Source organism: Pipistrellus hanaki (genome assembly GCF_964339955.1).
Source record: "Pipistrellus hanaki genome assembly, chromosome: 2".
In the NCBI taxonomy this organism is placed as follows: Eukaryota; Metazoa; Chordata; class Mammalia; order Chiroptera; family Vespertilionidae; genus Pipistrellus; species Pipistrellus hanaki.
The window spans coordinates 122,459,424-122,478,807 of record NC_140504.1 but is presented as its reverse complement, the minus strand read 5'-3'; the positions used below and the strand labels follow the sequence as shown (position 1 = coordinate 122,478,807).

Sequence of the window (19,384 nt, the reverse complement as noted above, 5' to 3'; positions counted from 1 at the left end):
TCCTCTGCCGTGGTGCAGCCGGAGCCTGGTTTCTCTAGACCACAGACACCTATCGCCGTGTAGCTATTTGGATGCTTCTTTTAAATAAACCTCCAAATTCAATTGGGTTTTTAATGCTTTGACATTTTGTCCTTAAAAGAGCATTTGGTCCCCAAAGGTCGGAACCTTCTAGAATTTCTCATTTTAAGCAAATCCTAATCTTTCCTGTGATTGCATTGACTCAGCATATCTTTTTTATAAGGAAGACCTTGGCTGTGTGGAACTCAACCCTCCTGTGCCAGAATTTCTGAAACCTGAGGATTATTTATGTTCTTGTTTGCACTCACATTTGAAGCACATTTGAAGCATTTGGGTTGAGCAGTACAATAACTTCTATGGAAAATGCATTGCATCCACTATATTCTTAAAACAGCAACCTAATTTGACCTTTTCCTGATGACTTGCCATCAATCCTAGGAAGGTTATTGTGAAAGAACCTAAGACTATTAAACTTTTTGAGTTCTGAAGGCAGATCATAAATTGTTCTATCTCCAACTTAATGCCATCTCTTTATCAACCAGCTACATTCCTGCCCCTCTTCAGGTTTATCATTTAATGGTGTTAAGCTTTATGAGTTTTGAATTTTGATAATTACCTTTGGTAGAATGGCATTTAAAGGAAAACTAAGTGAAGGATTTGCAGCTTTTTATAGCTTGTTTTTTTTTTCATTTTACAAAATGCCCATTTTAGAGAAAACAGCTAAGCAAAAGAAAATTTAAAATCATTTGGAATTCCACTACCTAAAGATAACCATTGCTAACATTTCAGAATATAGTCTAATTTTTTAGTGCATAGTTTTATAAAACTACGGAATCATAGTGTATATGTTTGGTAACATCTTTTGTGTGACATCTTGTCTTCCTATTTCATTTTTTTTCTTTGAACATGTGGTATGGCTAGGTGCTCTCATAAGTAAAATAGCATCCCTAGGCCTTGAGCCTTGTGCCATCTATTTTAGCAACTCAGGATGCTCGTTTTATGTCTTGGTTTTTGGCCAGGTGCATAGGTGAGGTGGTGGTAGAGTTGTGTGAAAGGAAAGATTTAATATTGAGTCCCATGCAAAGGCAGACAGTTTGTTATATCAGATTCACTGAAAAGTTGGAGAAAATCACTGAAAAGTTTTAATTCTTCGTTCTTTGTTTCTAAACTCCCTCCCCCCCTTCTCCAAGAATGAAACATGACTGAGGATTCTCAGAGAAACTTTCGTTCAGTGTATTATGAGAAAGTGGGTTTTCGTGGAGTTGAAGAAAAGAAATCATTAGAAATTCTCCTAAAAGATGACCGTTTGGGTGAGTTTATAAGTAAAATTAAGCCTACTACTTCTCAGTCCTCCCAAATGTTCTGAAATAAATGTTACCTGAAGGGGCATCCAGAGGTATTTGTTACTTGATGTATTTTTTAATGATAGGATGACCACAGAATGGTGTGTGTGTCTGTGTGTGTGTGTGTGTGTGTGTGTGTGTGTGTGTGTTTGTAGAGAAGTTATGGATTTTTCAAGTTTAAATTTCTATTGAGACAGAATTAGATGGTTTTGAAAGGCCTCTTAAGAAGTCAATATTTTATTCTCATATTAGACCCACATATTTTCTTTTCTCAATTTTCAGAGGTATCATCATAGCTTCTGGGTAATTTACAACAACTCTTGCCATGATTTTCCTTTATGGAAATATTGAGACTGTATTATGTATTTACATTTTTGTTTCTTCCAGGCCAGTAATAATAAGGTCTATTCTGTGGTTGACTCAAGTAAAATAAACTGAACCATAGTTAAAAATAGTACTTTACTTGCATACAGTGCTTTTAAAGTTTCAAAACCATTTTCCACCTGATCTTTGATCCTGGCTAGACAGTCTGTGCCTTAAGCATGTCTGGTATTGTCATTCTCATTTGACAGGCAGGGGAATTTAGATCCAGGACCAGATGAGTGTGCTTTCCGGGAGAATGTGGGATTTGAGGGCTGACTATGCCACTCACTTGCTGCTAACTCAGCCAAGTGGCTTAACTGCTTTGAGCTTCAGCTTTTGCATCTTTAAAACAAGAACTAGCCAACCAGCTTGCAAGGTGAATTAAATGAAATAAATTCTATAAATAGTGTCTACTGCTAATGTTATTGTAAATGTAGTAATATATGCAAAATGTATTTCCTGTGCTGTCAAACACTAATTGTTTTTAAATAACTAAAAACAAAGTATAGTAAGACAGTTGGTGGAACCTCTTTCTTACAGTACTTTAACTTGTAAACAATGACATGCACAGAAAGCTTCTAACTATTGTGTTTTTTCCTCCTTTAGATATTGAGAAACTTTGTACTTTTAGTCAAAGGTTTCCTCTCCCGTCCATGTACCGTGCATTGGTGTGGAAGGTGCTTCTAGGTATGAGACCAAGAGTTGGAAATTTATCTTCAAAAATGTTCATTTGTCATTGTATCAGCCAGGAAAAGGGAGAGTTACTGAATATTGGGCCCAATCTCAGGAGACTGAGATCCTGCTCACTATGATTACCTTGAGGAGGTGGCTTCAGTGGGAAAACATTAAATGTTACTCCTGAAGGTCAGTTTATTAATGATAGAAGGGAAAATAAAGTATTTTCCCGAGACAAGGTGTGGGGAGAGTATTGTACTGGGAGAAATAACTGGTCTGGCCTTTGCTGTCAACTGGGTAACCTTGAGGAAGACTTAGCTAGGCCTCATTTTTTGCTAACTTGACTTTTCGGTTTTAGCTTTCAATTCGTCATTCCTGTGATTCCTAGCCACAGATGTGTACTCATTAGAAGCCCAAATGAATTCAATTCCAGTGGTGAGTGGCTAAAGAAGGAAAAGGGACCTTGCTCAGTTTCTGTGGAAGAAAAATATATCAGGTTCCACAAGTGACTGACGTTATCCCTTTTAGCCATGGTCTTTTTTTCTTTCTTTAATTGCTGAGCCTGCTGAATATATACCACCCTCCTTTTCTTTCTTAAAAAACAATTGCCCTGCCCTGTGTGGCTCAGTTGGTTAGGTATTGTCCTATGCACTGGGAGATTGCAGGTTTGATTCCTAGCCAGGGCGCATGTATGGGTTGCTGGCTGGATCCTCAGTTCAGGGCGTGCGGGAGGCAAGTGATCAGTGTCACACTCTCACATCGATGTTCCTCTCACTCTCTCTAAATCGGCGGACTATTCTTTAAAAAAAAAATAAAAATTAGACTGCTGAAACTGGTTTGGCTCAGTGGATAGCATCCTGGGTTTGATTCCGGTCAAGGGCATGTACCTTTGTTATGGGCACATCCCCAGTGGGAGATGTGCAAGAGGCAGCTGGTCGATGATTCTCTCTCATCGATGTTTCTAACTCTCTATCCCTCTCTCTTCCTCTCTGTAAAAAAATCAATAAAATATATATTTTTAAAATTAGAGTAATCCTAGAATTTCCCTGTGAGTTAAGTATCAATATCCTGATTTTGCACATGGGGAAAAAGATCGTGAGGCTAAATAACTAGTCTAAGGCCTTAAAGCCTGTCAGTGGCAAGGCTAGGTTTTGAACTCAGGTGTGTAGAGCCCATTTGAAGGTAGGATAGATTACAGACCTTGTCTTTACAAAATGTACTGTATTTTCGGGCCTTGGCAATTCTTAGTCCTAAGTCTGACTACAAACCATTTCAGAAAGCACTGCATAATGACTTTGGTTATGCATCTTTGTACTTATGTTTCTATTAGGTCGCTGTGTAGTTGAAATCTAGAAAATTAGTGACAGTTATTTTAGTTCCTCCCCCCCCCCCCCCCCAGCATTTTTCTTAATGTTTCCAATAGTCATCCAAATAAGGCTGCTTTTTAGGTGGCATTGCAGATATTACCTATTTCTGTTGGGAAATACTATGTGTCCTATTAACTAATAATGCCAGTGGATTAATGGGAGAGGCACAGTTGTACTTTGTGACACTTCCCGAGGGCCAGGCTATCTGGCTTATTCCTCACCTGTGTTTCCCTACCTGTTTTTCTCAGGTAAATCTTTGTTGTTATTTTTGCGGTAGAGGCACTGGAGGTTTAGGGCTGCCACGCTGAGTAAGAGACAGGCTGACCCTTCCTAATTAGGCTGTGGATTATTCAGGGACCTTGTCATGCCCACTTCATGATATTGTTTTAGATAAATATCAGAAAAAGACTTCTAGGACTAGGTCTTAGAAAACAAATGTGAGGTTTGACATGGAACATTGTGCTGCCTCTAGTAGTATGATAAGAATTTAATTACACCTATTTAATCTGTACTATCTTAGTCTAAATTTGGAGGACATTTCAGTGTATTTTTCTGGTTTTTCTGGAAGCCTGGCACAGAGCCTGATAGCTAAGGTAAATAAAGATTTATGTCAGGAAAAAAGAACATTTAAGCAAGTTTGGTTGTAGCATTACATAGCATCATGTTAGCTAGAGTTCTTAAAGCTCATCCAACTTTTGTTTCCCAGAATGTTCTTTAGAATATTGGATGTGTGGCGTTTTGTACCAAAGAGTGGTCTATAGTTAGAAGTACTTTCTAAGTGCTTTATGTATATAGCTTTTTTATTCATCACGACAACTGTGTACTTTCCAAGTGCTTTATGTATATAAACTAGAGGTCCGGTACACGAAATTCATGCACAGAGTGGGGGTCTCCTTCGCCCAGCCTTCACCCTCCAATCCGGAACCCTTGGGAGATGTCCGACTGCCGGTTTAGGCCCGGTCGAACATCCCTCTTACAATCCAAGTTTTAATTGTTGGGGAGAGAAGGATTTGATGGGTAATTGATGTTTCTGAGATGCAGAGGGCTATATTGTCAGCTAGTGCTGCCATAACAGAATACTACAGACTGGGTGGCTTAAACAATTTATATTCCCATGGTTTTGGAGTCTGGGAAGTCCAAGATCAACATGCTAGCTGATTTGATTCCTGGTGAAGCCTCACTTCCTGACTTCCGATGGCCACCTGTGACATGGAACACTGGGGAGAAACTTTAATCCCACGTCACTGTGTCTTCACATGACAGTATAAGAGCACTCTGGGATTTCTTTCTTTTCTTAGAAGGCACCAGCCCTATTGGATTAGGGCTCTACCCTTGTAACCTCATTTAACTTTATCTTCTTATAGGCCCTAATTCCAAATATAGTGTTGTTGGGGATTAGGGCTTTCACATATGAATTTGAGGGGAAACAAGCCAGTCCATAGCATGGGCCAAGTGGGAAAACTGGACATGGGCCTCCAGGAGCTCAGGGTGGCCCCAGGCTGGCAGCCATAATTGAATTAAATCATTATCATTGATATGGTTATTATCTTGAATTTGATGACATGCTTATTCAAGGGCTTTATGATGCCATTTCATTTCTCTTTTATATCAATGATACAGTTGCCTTTCAAATTTTGAGGTTATTTAAAATTTCTTTATAGTGAAAATTTCTAATAGAGAATCTATATGGTAAATATTGTGTGAGCTTTAGTTTAAATTTGATGGGCGACTTCTTCCAGGATTCTCTTTAATGGAGGAGGGATTTGGATTGGTGTCTCAGTATTTTGTCCTTTATTTTTCTGGGTCTCTGTATAGGGATCCTGCCTCCACACCATGAGTCCCACGCCCAGGTGATGATGTATCGTAAGGGGCAGTACTCGGATGTCCTTCATGCCCTGAAAGTCGTTCGCTTTGTCAATGATGCCACACCTCAGGTTGAAGTCTATCTCCGCATGTATCAGCTGGAGTCTGGAAAATTGCCTCGAAGTCCCTCCTTCCCCCTGGTTAGTGATACTTTTGTTCGACACTTAGCTCAACTCTACACTGTCGCATCTTTCTAGCCTTTGATTGCATCATGTTTTGCCGTAGGAACTTTCAATGGCTCCCCTTTGTCTATAGAATAAAAGCAACACATATTTCCCCAACATTCATCTGACCCCATCTGCCTAATTATTTCAAATACTACATTTTATTTTGAAGTAATTTCAAATTTATAGAAAAGTTGCAAGAATACTGTCAAGAATTCCTATATACTCTTTACCTATGTTTCCCAGTTATCTACAATTTTGAACAAATGCTTTGTCATTTTTCCTATATTATGTATACACTAGAGGCCCAGTGCAGTCCAGGAGCCCTGGGGGATGTCAGTCTGCCGACTTAGGCCCACTCCTTATGGCAGACAGCAGTCTGACTGCCGACTAAGTCGGCAGTCTGACATCCTCAGTGCTGCTGCAGAGATGCGAGAGGCTCCCACCACCACTGCTCTGCTCACCAGCTGTGAGCCTGGCTCAGGGCTTCTGGCTGAGCTGCACTCCCCTTGTGGGAGTGCACTGATGACCAGGGGGTAGCTCCTGTGTTGAGCGTCTGCCCCCTGGTGGTCAGTGTGCGTCAGAACTGGTTGTTCTGCTGCTTGGTCGATTTGCATATTAGCCTTTTATTATATAGGATATTTTTTTGAAACCATCCTATGTAATAAAAGGCTAATATGCAAATTGTCCCTTCAACTGCAAGTTTAACCAGGAGTTCAACAAGTGGGGGGAGGGGACCAACTGCCCGCAGCCTCTTCTGTGGCCTGCCTCACCCCTGATCAGCCCCTACCTCCCACCCTCCACCCCAATCGGAGCAGGCCAGCCAGACCTCAACCGTACATGAATTCATGCACTGGGCCTTTAGTTTGAGAATAAGATGCAGACATGATATTGCATTACTTCAGATTCCTTCAGTGTATACTTCCTAAAGATAAGAATACTCCCCTAGCTAACCAAGAAGTTGCCATTGATACAACATAAATATCTAATCTTCATACTTCATTAACATTTGACCTAGTGTTCCAGTAATGCCTTTTATTAAAACAAACAGTAAAAGTTTTAATTCAGAACCTTTTCAAACTTTCCATCAAACTTTTACCCACTAATTTTATGATTTGTTGATTCCAAAATTCTTAATGTTTTAACCATTTAGAAATCATTTTAAACATAGAAAAAAGTTGCAAAAATAGTCTAGTGTTCCCATATACCTTCACCTATCACCTCAAATGTTACATTTCACATACTGTAGTACAATTATCAAAACCAGAAAATTAGCATTGACACAACACTGTGAACTCCTTGGTGGTATTACTGACATTGTGCTGATTGTCCCACTGATGTCCTTCTTCTGGCCCTGGATCCAGTCTGGGATCACCCTTTATATTTATTTCCTTGTCTTCTTAGTCCCCTTTAATCTGGGACAGCTCCTCTGTCTTTCTTTGTACAAACTTTCAGAACCTTGACATTTTTTTAAAATATATTTTATTGATTTTTCACAGAGAGGAAGAGAGAGGGATAGAGAGCTAGAAACATCAATGAGAGAGAATCATCGATCAGTTGCCTCTTGCACACCCCCCACTGGGGCTGTGCCTGCAACCAAGGTACATGCCCTTGACCGGAATCGAACCTGGGACCTTTCAGTCTGCAGGCCGACGCTCTATCCACTGAGTCAAACCGGTCTCGGCGAACCTTGACATTTTTTAAGAGTACTGGGCAGTAGAGCATTGCTCAGTTTGGGTTTGTCTGAGGTTTCCTCATGATTAAAATCTGGTTTTGCATTTTTGGCAGGAGTATGATACTTAGTACTGTTGCTGCTAACTTTGATCACTTGGTTAAGGTGGTGTCTGCCAGCTTTCTTCAATGTAAAGTTACTATTTTTCCTATTATGATTAATAAGTAACTTCTGGGGAGAAAGTTTCATACTATGTTAATATCTAACCGATAATGATTTTTGCTTGAAACAATTTTTGCTGATTGCCAAATAGTGATTTTCTGACTCTTTTATTCCTTTTGCATTTATAAGGAAGGTTTCCCCCTCTCCCTTGTTTGTTTATTTATATCAGTATACTTTTATGTCTTTTTGACAAGTCCCCATCATTTTGAGCATTCTCTTACTTTCTGGTACAAAAATTTATTCCAGGTTCATCTTGTGCTTTCCCTGTGTTGGACCTGGAATCTGCCGCTCCCACCCCCATGGAGTGTGGCATTTAGAAACCAGAAATAGGGCACTAGATATACTCATTCATTGTTCGTAGTGCATCATTGCTTCTAGGCTCTCTCAGCAGGTGCAAGGAAATGTATGTGTACACACACAGTCACATACACATACACACAAACCTGTGTATGTATGTATTTATCTCAATATATTGAAAACCCTTAGTTCATACTAATACTTCCAAATACAATCCATTATCAAGTTTATTCTTGCCCTTACCCTTTCTGTCTTGTAAATTTTTCCTCTGACAGTTGCAAATACCCCCAGTGTACTTACTACTTTGCTTATTCCTCTGTAACCAACCCTGCCAGCCACCTCTTGGCCCTGACACTCCTCGGCCTCAGCTCCACAGGCTCCAATCTGCTTGGTAAACTTCATCTTTGATAAACTCCTTACTCTAGTTACTTGGACTACTTGTTGTCTGAAAAGGGAAGAGATGGGGAGGAGGAAGAGTTCAGGCAAAGGAATGATTATGGGTCTTGAGCGTTGGCTATTTTAATGCAATTTGCAATTTATTTTAGGCCCTTTAACAATTTGGGGGGTGAATTGTTCAAAATAGGGATTTGCCTGCAAGCTGTACCATCTATAAAATTTATTCTTTTATTGCATGCTGATTGCAAGCTGCCACTATAGTGGTTTGAGCTTTGAATTGTTCTTTCTTTTTTAAAGTTAATAGTTCCCATGGCTGCCCATAAATCACCATCTTTATTAAGTATATCAAGAGAATGACCCTGGAAATAATTGGAAATAAACTCTTAACAAGTTTCTTTAAATTTTGCTTATCTTTGGCAAAGTGAAGTTGGTAGTACTGTGCAAGTTCTTAAAATATATGTCAGAGTAGCTTAGATTATTTATTAGTTCAAGAATGATAGGTTAATATTATACTATGTTAGTACAGTTTCGGTAATATAATAATTTTTTTTCTTGAATATTAATTTTTATTGCATGTAACAGTATTATATTTAAAATCGTTTTTCTTAAAAAAAAAAAAAAAAAAAAAAAAAAAAAAAGAATGATAGGTTATGGTTATCACCTCCTCCCTGCTCGGCATGTCCATTCTTCAAGCCCAGACACCGTTACTGCATCTTGGGCAGATGTCCTGTGAGTGTTTGTGTTGGGCTCTTTGCCACGTTTCCCTGGTCACCAAGCCCCCCTCAGCCTCATTTTCTTTACCCATTAATGGGAATGTGTGACATTCCCTGCTTGGCACAGGGCCGGGAGCACGTCAGTCAGAATGTCGGTCCTCTTCCCTGGCCACAGTCAGGAGCACCAAGCCCTGTGCCCAGTGCACAGTGCTAGTCCAAGAAAGGGGTTTCCTCCCTTTTCTTCCTCTGACAAGCTATTTTCTACAGTTCTGTTAACTTGACATTTTATAGAATATTAATAGGTTGAAAGAAGGCCTGAAATTAAGTATTTTTATTAGAATAAGAATTTTGATTTAACTTGGAATTTCTTAGGAGAATAGAAAGATACTTTTAGTTTCTTTTTTAACATTAAAATCACTTAGCTCTTAAATCCTAGATGAAAATGTATTTTCATGTAAGATATGGCGTTTGGAAACAAAATTTTGACAGGTTTTCAACAGATTTCACTTTTTATAAGATTTCTTTTTGAAGTTTCCTTGAGCGTTTACTTTCATGTTCTGAGTCTTGACACGAAAGTTTGAGAAATGCCATTCTTCTGAATCCTAGCATGCTGATTCGAGGGACATTTTAATGTTTTAGGTGCTTAAAGATAGAACAAAGTTCTAAAGGTCTATATGAACACTTTGAAATAAAGAAAATGCTTTCTTCGTCCTTTCCAAGCCAGTTAGTTTTGCAAATTGCATTATTGGCAAATGTCTCCAGTTATTATGTGTGCTGTGTAGCACATGGTTTTGAAAGAAATGCACCTCAGTACCGAGAATGTTTTTGGGTGGAGAGAATCAGCACCTTCTGGCGTGTGCTGATGGATGCTTTTATGGGCACCTTGGCGTTAGAAGCTGGAAAACCTCCGAGTGCAGCCCGAGTCTGGACACTCATCACTAGCACGCGTTTCCATAGATTTCTGTGCTGGTTCATTCTCACCTCCTCCATGCTCCTCTCCTTAGTGAAGGACTGGGTGCTTTTTCCATTTTGACTTGTTAATGCAGCCTCTTCAAAGTTTAGGGGGTAAATCTTCATTTTTATCAAAAAATATTGCCGAAACCGGTTTGGCTCAGTGGATAGAGCGTCGGTCTGCAGACTGAAAGGTCCCAAGTTCGATTCCGGTCAAGGGCATATACATTGGTTGTGGGCACATCACCAGTGGGGGGTGTGCAGGAGGCAGCTGATCAATGTTTCTCTCTCATCGATGTTTCTGGCTATCTCTTTCCCTTCCTCTCTGTGAAAAATCAATAAAATATATTAAAATAAATAAATAAATACACATAATCTTTTAAAAAAAATACTTATTCCTCTCTGCTCCCTCCCTCTTGAGATTTATTATTAATCTTTCAGAAGCCAGAAGATGAAGTGTTTCTTGCCATTGCTAAGGCCATGGAAGAGATGGTGGAAGATAGTGTGGACTGTTACTGGATCACCCGATGCTTTGTGAACCAGTTGAACAAGTACCGGGACTCCCTACCCCAGCTGGTGAGGGACTTTTTTGGCTGTTGGTGGGAAGGGGAGGGGAGTGAGCAGTGGTACTGGGAATCTTAGGGAAATACTCTAATCTCTTGGTGCTGCTACAATTGGGAGTAGACCCCCTCTAGAAGGAGTCAGCACGTGTTTTATGTAAAAGGCCAGGTAGTAATGCTTTCCAGCTTGGTGAGCAAGGTGGTCTCTGTGTCTCTATTGCAGTCATTCAGCTCTGCTGTTGTCACACAGAAGCAGCCATGGACACCACATAAAGGAAAGGTCATGGCTGGATTTGGCTGCTGCAGGTCACAGTTTGCCCACTCCTGCTCTATAGTATTCCTTATGCTGGTCTAGAATCCACTGGCTTTATCTAGATTTTTCCCTCTGTATGAGGTAAGGTTTAAGTTTGGCTGCACACAATAGGCTGACCCCTAAACAGAAGCCTTATGTTTTCTTTCCTGTAACTAGAAGTACAGAGGCAAGGCGGTTCAGAGCTGGAGCCCCAGCACCACGGTCTCAGCAGGGACCCAGGCTCCTGCCTGCTGCAGGTGCTCAGGTGCGATCCTTCCTCTTGGGCTCACCAGGTGGATGCTGCAGAAACAGTGGTGACATCTAGACAGGCAACAAGAGCAAGTCGAAGAAAAAAGCACAGGAGCACAAGGGGCAAGGCAGCCAGGCCTGTCCTTCTGTAACAGACTTTCCTGCTGCATGGCGGTCAGTGGAGGACGGTGTTGTTCGTCCCTGTCTGCTGCGGAGGCTGGGAAATGTGCTTTTATTTAACCGGGCACACTGGGACCTCCCATTAACACAGGATTCTGTCTGCTGTACTCTCACTTGGGAATCCAGAGAACCGAATGGCATTTACTTCATCTGCTTAAGCCAGTGGGTCTTTGCCATTCTCTTTGTCTTTTCTTTCCTTATTTCTCTCATTATAAAAATGAATTTTTTTTTTTTTTAAATAATTGAGTTGTTTTATTTGAAAGTTCTGTTGAAGCAGCCACTGAGACTTGGGTTGCAGGGCTGAGGAAGGGCACCACGGATGAGCCCTGAGGCTCACGGCTCCAACTGAGTCAGTCAGCCGGGCAGCCGTGTACCAGAGAGGGTTTTAAATGTTTAAATTAAGTCAAATATGATTTTTAGAATCTTAAAATTTAATTCATTTAGTTTATTACAATGAAAATAATTTAAGCATGGCATTGGAGCATCTGTAAATATAATGTTGCCTCATTAAATCAAGATGTCCAAATTATTCTATGATTTAATTAGCCTTCTTATTATTGGAGTAAATTCAGTAACATTTTTAAAGGTTCTTTTTAAAAATTCATCTTTATTTTTTATAACAACATAAGTAACAGAAAAATATATTCTTGAAGTATTAAACAATCCATATGAATCCTGTGTTCCCATAGATATGTGACACCATACCTCCTCATCCCCCATTTTCTAAGAAGAAAACCCTGTCATCAGTTTTGTGTGAATTCTTCTACACTATTTTATGTATATTAGGATGGATGTGTGTATGTGTGCATGTGTGCATATACACACATGATATATATTTTTACATATATAAATATTTGTAAAAACATAAATATTACCCACTGCTCATATAACCCTGCAATTTGTTTATTTAAATAATGTTTTTATTGATTTTTAGCAACAGAGGAAGGGAAAGAGAGAGAGAGAAACATTGATGTGAGAGGGTAACATGTCAGCTGTCTCCTGAATGCCCCCTACTGGGGATCGAGGCCTCAACCCAGGCATGTGCTCTGACAGATAATTGAACCTGCGATCTCTTGGTGCCTGGGATGACGCTCAGCCAACTCAGCCACATGTGGGCCAAGGCCCTGCTCTTTATTTTTAATTTAATGTCTTGGATGCTTTCCAAGTTAGTACAGATAGATCAGCAGTTTTCAGCTCTGAATTCTTATTAGTACCGTATGGGAGCTTTTAAAAATTTCCTCTATGCAGACCAATTAAGCCAGAATCTCTGGGGGTGGGGCCCCAGAATTGTAATTTTTCTAAAACTCCAGATGATTCTGAAGTTTGGCTCAGGTTGAGAGCTACTCATTTAGAACCAGTGTTTTTTTTATTTCCTTCTAGTATTTCTTGTTAAGAATTTGCCATAATTTACCATAAGAGGTTCATGCTGACCTTCAACATGCCCTTGTCCATGTTCCTTTGTGTAAGTCTGTGCGTGTTTCTCTAGGATGGGTTACCTATAAGGGGAGCGTGCATTTGAAGGAGAGACACATTTAAAATTTTAACTGCCAGGTTGCTCACCAGACCAATTTTGCTTCCTCCAAGAGATTATGAGATTTCCTGTTTTCCACTCCATTGACAGTACTTGATAGTATCTGTCTTTTAAATTTTTGTTAATCTGATAGTGAAATGGTACCCATTTTAATTTGCATATCTTCATTTTCTAGTGAAGTTGAGCAGCTTTAAATATCTACTGGTCATTTTTATCTACCTTTTTTATTACATTGTTTGGGTCCTTTTTCCTTTGTAAGAGTTAACGATAACTCTGGATGTTTATCCTTTGTCTGTTACACGTGTTGAAAATATTTTGTCACTGTCTATTGTACAAAGATTTTAAGTTTTGATACAGTTGGATTTATCAATATTTTCCTCTTGTTTATTTGTATCTTATTTAGGAAGCTCTTTCTAACCTCAAGATTAAAAAAGCTGTGGTTTTTTTTTTTTTAGTTGCCCTCAGTAAGAAATTTACTTGTTTTTTGTTTTGTTTTTTAAATCCAAATGCTGGCATTGTGCAAAAAAATTTGACAGGTTTACTTATATTATTATAAAGTTGAACTACTGAAACTTGTTCACTGAAACCTTTGACTTGCTTTAATGCTTTGTCTCCACATTTATATTATAAGAATTCACACACAGATGAAAGTGGGAAAACTATCTTAGCTTGTGCTGCAACCCAAGTGTCTGGCATGGGCCCTACGCATACAGTAGAGGCTCACTGAGTAGCTGCTAGATGAACAGATGAATGAGTGAGTGGATGAATGGATGGGTGGGTAGATGGGTGGGTAGGTATCTAAGTTTAATATAAATCCCTCTCAGGGTAGTTAAGTCTCTGTTTGGTCAAGTTTTGCTTTCTATTGATGAGGTATGCTTTATTTTCTTCATAAAGTAAGAATTTAGGGTCAAAGAAACATTGTAAATAACCTAAACCTATTATATGTAAAATATAATAATCACACCTACCATTTGCTAAGTACTAAAATTTCAGGTAATATAAATGTTATCTCCTTCCACTAAAAAGCATACAGATATATAATTTCTGTTCACCCTCTTAGAATTAGCAGTAGCGCATGATACCCATTTCATCCTGCTGTTTTCACTTGATTTATACAGGAAATAATGCCATAATAGTATAGAGACATTCCATATTCCTTTTCACGGCTGCACACTACTCCATTGTGTGTATATATGCTTGTTTACTTAACCCATTCTCTAATATTGGCTATTTGGGATGTTCCCTGCCTTTTACTATGATACCATGTTATAGATCATTGTTTGGCAACCTGCAGTCTGGGACTATGGTGGTCCATGAGGTCCGGAAGGTTGGTGACTGCTGTTATAGATAATATAGTTTTGTGTGTACATCTTCTCATATATCTGCCAGTATACTTTTGGGATAGATTCCCTAGAAATGGATTGACTGATCAAAGGGTAATGCATACGTTACTTCGCTAGTGAGCAAAACAGAGACAGCCCCTGCCCTCACTGAGCTTATAGTCTGATAAGGAAAAAGACAATAAATAGTTTTAGATCTTTGTTAATCTATATTTTTGTTTGTTATTTGTATTGCCTTTTGGAAGAAATTTTCTTTGCTGTGAGGTGTAATATATAAATGTGTTTGTGTGTGTGTTTTCACCCATGTCACTTCATGGAAAAAGCCCACCTACTTGTCACTGGCAGGACCTACCAGAATTCTAGAATAGAGTTTCAGAGGTGAAAGGCTAGAGCAGGAGCCCTCTGGCAATTTGTACTTAGAGAAAAGCTCCTGGTTTGGGGAGCTGTGTGGGGTGTTCTTGAGAAGCTCTAGGAAATGTTAAGTAGGAGAGGTAAGGTAGATAAATAGAAAAGGTTAGAGATCCTCTGAACGAGAGAGGGGAGAACTGGACCAGATGTTAATACACAGGCCCACTGGGTGAGCTTCTGTGCATTCTGTGGGCCACCTGAAGCCGGGGTCAGGATTCCCAGTTGGGTGTACCCACATCGTCTGGTTATCCCCATCATAGCTTTATTAAGTATGTTCCAGTTACCGCTTTCCTGGGCTCCGTAAGCTCCTCGAAGGCAGGACATGACCTCAACTTTTCTTTTATTCCCTGTTTGTAGCAGTGTCTGGTTATAATGGACACAGCAGGGTTTTGAGTCACCTCTTTGGCAGAAGCATAGAGATGCATGTGTTTAGTACAATAAACCTTTGCATGCACTTGGTGATAAGGTTGTGCTTTTTCAGATAGGGAGTACAAACATTAGGGTTTAGCCCTTCAGCCCATTTGTAGCCAGTGGACCTTAAATAGAGCAGCGTGGGCCAGCGGATGGGGCCTGGTCCGGGGAGCCGGCTTTGTTAGCCTCTCCATAGAGTTGGCTGCTGCTCAGCCTTATGTGGGAGAGGCTACCAGGCACTGTTTCCCCTGCGGTATTCCTCTGATGACAGAGTTCTCACGCTCCTTTTGTTGGGTACAGAGCTCCTCCTCTGGACATTCCTGGTGGCTGGTGCGCAGTGGCGCTCAGCACATGTGTGGTCAGTGACCCATGGGCCCTTTTCACCTCCAGCTCTTTTTCTGATCCTTCCTAGTTCTTGCTCCCACGTCATTCCCTTTCTATTTCTCTGGTCCTCTCTCTCCTTCTCCCGCTTTTCCTAGAGCAGCCAGGAATATCTGGGGCCTTTCTAAGCTCCCCAGGACAATTGAATTTAGCTTTGGACTTTTGCCTTAGGTCGTTGAATCTGGTTAGGGCCGTGGTTAGCAAACTGTGGCTCGCGAGCCACATGTGGCTCTTTGGCCTCTTGAGTGTGGCTCTTCCACAAAATAGCACGGCCTGGGTGAGTCTGTTTTGAAGAAGTGGCGTTAGAAGAAGTTTAAGTTTAAAAAATTTGTCTCTCAAAAGAAATTTACATCGTTGTACTGTTGATATTTGGCTCTGTTGACTAATGAGTTTGCCAACCACTGGTAGGGCAATTAACATTAGGGTGACCCACTGTTCACTTGCCTGGGACTGTCCTGGGAAACCCCTCAGTCCGAGGGGTAGTGGCTCCTGATATGCTGACTTGGGAAGCGCTGCATCACCAGCGACTTAGACAATTCTGAAGTTTTGGTTCCTAGCACTTCCTTGCATTCATTATGTACATTTTTTCTTCATAGGCTGTAAGAGGGGGTAATGTTATGTCATGGGAAGTGAGTAATCTCTTCCTTTTTCATCACCAGCCAAAGGCTTTTGAACAGTACCTGAATCTGGAGGACAGCAGGCTGCTGAGTCACCTGAAGATGTGTTCTGCAGTGTCCAGGCTGCCTTACGATCTCTGGTTCAAGAGGTGCTTCGCGGGGTGCTTGCCCGAATCCAGTTTACAGAGGCAAGTTTTTCTTTCAAATGTACTGAAGCTGGAGTCGGAGAAGAATCCTGGTTTTCATGTGATTATCCCTCACAATATAAATTTGCTCTAGAACAACACAGTAATATAAAGCTAACTTCTCTAGTAGCTAACATAATAACACATGATTCTGTTTGTTATATATATAATAGTAATATTAATTTTAATTTAATAGTAACAAATTTATTATAAATATTAGAATACAGTATACAATTATAAAAATTGAGGGCCCTCAATAAGACAGATGATGTAAAGGATTTACATCTGAAACCGTCTCCAGGAGTTTATAATGGCACAGCCTTTTCTTTTCCAGGAGTGTGGTGAGTCCTAATCAAGAGAAAATGTTGCTACTTTTAGTTTCATCATGACATCGTGAAAGTGGCTGAAGGCAGTCAAGATTTGAGACTCAAACACAGTGTCCTAAGTTTAATGAAAGCTCTGGTTTCAGACATGTCATTAGGGTTATTTTGGAGGCCTGGCCCTTCCCCTCCACGGTGGTAGTTGGTGGTAGTTACACTGTAACTGCGGAGAGAGGGAACACAGAGAGCGTTACAGGACAATACACTACTAAGCATAGACTGCAGTACCCATTTTAAGAGTTGTAGGAATTATGAGAGTAATTATTTTAGAGTGATTGCAGATCAATAACTAGCTCCTTAAACGCCATTGGAGAAGTTGAAGGAATTTGAACCACTGGAAAATGAAATTGAATTTATCTCATGTCATATGCTTCTTTTGTTTTTCCTTAATGTGTTATGATTATATTAGCATTACAAAATGCTGTAAAAGCTAAGCTTTGGTTAGGATTCCCTTTCCTCCTTGAAGCCCTCAGTGTGAAGCATTAGGGAATGGGCATTGGGTAGATTCCTAGCAGAGCAAATACTCTCAGTGACCGTTCCTTTCAAATGTCTGATATATTTTGTTGTTTTTTGGTGATTTCATTATGGTTCTATAATGAAGCTTATACTTTAAAAAAGTGATTTGATTTAATTTTGTAATTTGAGATGTCTAGGTAAACAAATTTTAACCTCACCTAATTTGATTGTACATCTCTTCATTTTTGTAGGGTTTGGGATAAAGTTGTAAGTGGATCCTGCAAGATCCTAGTTTTTGTAGCAGTGGAAATTTTATTAACCTTTAAACTAAAAGTAATGGCACTGAACAATTCAGAGAAGATAACAAAGTTTCTGGAAAATGTAAGTATGTTTCATTTTATTTCATTTTGAATCCAGAAAGGAAGTCTATTTATCAAGCTGGATTTTCCTATTCATTAAATTATTTCAGGGAAATAGCACAGTATATTTTTACATTATAAGCAACAGATTTCCCCTTGAAACCGTGTATCTTACAGTTGTTCAGTGGATTATAGTTTGTGTCCCCAGCGAGACTGTCACTGTGACTGTGTGCACTCTGCCCTGTGGGGCAGCTCTTGGGGGAGTGGGGGGGGCGCCGCGAGGAAAGGGAGGGGTGAGAGCTGTCACTTTAGGATGAGTCATCCTCGCTGATGGAAGAGGAGTCCTGGTGTTTGGGGGACTTAGTAAGCCCTTTCATTTCTGTTACCCTCGCTGGTGGAATCCCAGTTGGGTTTGTTAATGTGCTTAAGTATAAACTTAGCGTGTGTTGGGAAAGGTCTGAAGGAATCAGCTTCTCCCTCTGTGTATCTCAGAATACCTTTAACCAGGTAAGAGGCAGAAGTGAGGAGGCTTACGATGCCTGGAGAAATTTCACGGGATCCCAAATCTGGTCTTTTATTTTTATCAGTCAGTATTACCATTTAAACACTGGTCCAGTAAGTGATAACTACTACATGAATCTGTGTTGAATAAATTACTCACATTATAATAATTAATAGCTAATAGTGCCAGGGCTGTGTTAAGTGTTTTTTATGGATTATTGTATGTAATCCTGTAACAGCCCTATGACGTGGGACTACCGAATGCCCCGTTTTAGGGATAGGATCTGAACCCACGTAGCATAGGTAACCTGCCCAGGTGCACACAGCTCAGTGGGCTGTGCAGGGTTTGAGCCAGGCCATCTGAGTTCCTAGCATGTCCTCAGGTGGCCTGTGAAACAAAGATCCTGGCAGCAGCCTTTTATGCGATCACTTTCTGGAAACCAGGGAGAACTCCTTTGAAAGTAAGGTTTATGCACAATGAGAGAGGGAGAGGCTGAAGTTATAAGCCCTGAAACCTCACGAAAACTGGTTTGCTTGTTCACAGATTCCTCAGGACAGCTCAGATGCAATTGTGAGCAAGGCCATCGACTTGTGGCACAAACACTGTGGGACCCCAGTACATTCAGCCTGAAAGCCATGGACAGCACACCGGGCCTGCACTAAATGTTCTTTGTGGGACTGGTCTAAGACGATTGAAACAGGATTCTTGCTTTGGTGCTCAAAGTGTAATTGCTTTTCCAGTAAAATTATATAATGAAGATGCCACAGCATCTTTTGGTCACACAGATGTACAAAGTTCCACTCCGAATACAATTTAGAGGTTGTTGGAGTATCTAAGCAGTTCAGTGGATGCGGAGGGCAGGGGGTGGTGGTGTGGGGTGTAGATGCTTTAACAAGCATGCGTGACCACACCCTGCCCTGCTTCTTCCTAATTAGCACCAAGCCAGTGACCTGCTAAGGTCTATTTCTGGAATAAAGAATAACTTCCTTTTGTTCACAACTCTGAGTCCGCTTTTGTTGACGTGGCATTTGTTTAAATCTAAGCTGACTGCTTTCTGAGTCTTCATTTTACTAATAGATTTAAATGAAGGACTTGCATTTTTCCCCCTCTTTGTCCCGTTTGTAGTGAAACAGATATTGAACAAAATATGTCTAAATTTACCTCCCAGGAGAGAGAATATTTGTTGATATTTTGCTGGCCTCATGCTTTTCCATGATGGGTCAGTAAGTGTTGGGTGGGCTTCGGGGAGCACTGTCACCCAGAATAGGAGTGGGGGGAAGAGCAGGTTCACGTTAATAGCTGATGACCCACGCCCTGTGGCACCACATAATGGCAGCTGTTCTCTGGACAGTGGCAGGCCCTAAGACCCATTCAGCTATCAGACATGCAGGAGCCTGTGTAGGGAGCTGGATTCCTCACCCCACCCAACCCAAAAGGGGAGGGAGACTATGCATTTATGGAGTTATAAATCCGAGCAATCATTTCTCCT

At 40.4% G+C, this 19,384-nt stretch overlaps 1 protein-coding gene across 1 annotated transcript; it reads left to right on the top strand.

Moving 5' to 3' along the window:
- The first annotated feature begins 1,208 nt into the window (after positions 1-1,208).
- Positions 1,209-18,894, top strand: TBC1D7 (TBC1 domain family member 7). Its single transcript, XM_084872751.1, has 7 exons — positions 1,209-1,328; positions 2,331-2,411; positions 5,582-5,769; positions 10,486-10,620; positions 16,056-16,201; positions 17,286-17,415; positions 18,439-18,894. The coding sequence occupies exons 1-7, from the start codon at positions 1,217-1,219 to the stop codon at positions 18,523-18,525; spliced, it is 879 nt and encodes a 292-aa protein (XP_084728877.1). The 5' UTR covers positions 1,209-1,216; the 3' UTR covers positions 18,526-18,894.
- Positions 18,895-19,384: the final 490 nt, after the last annotated feature.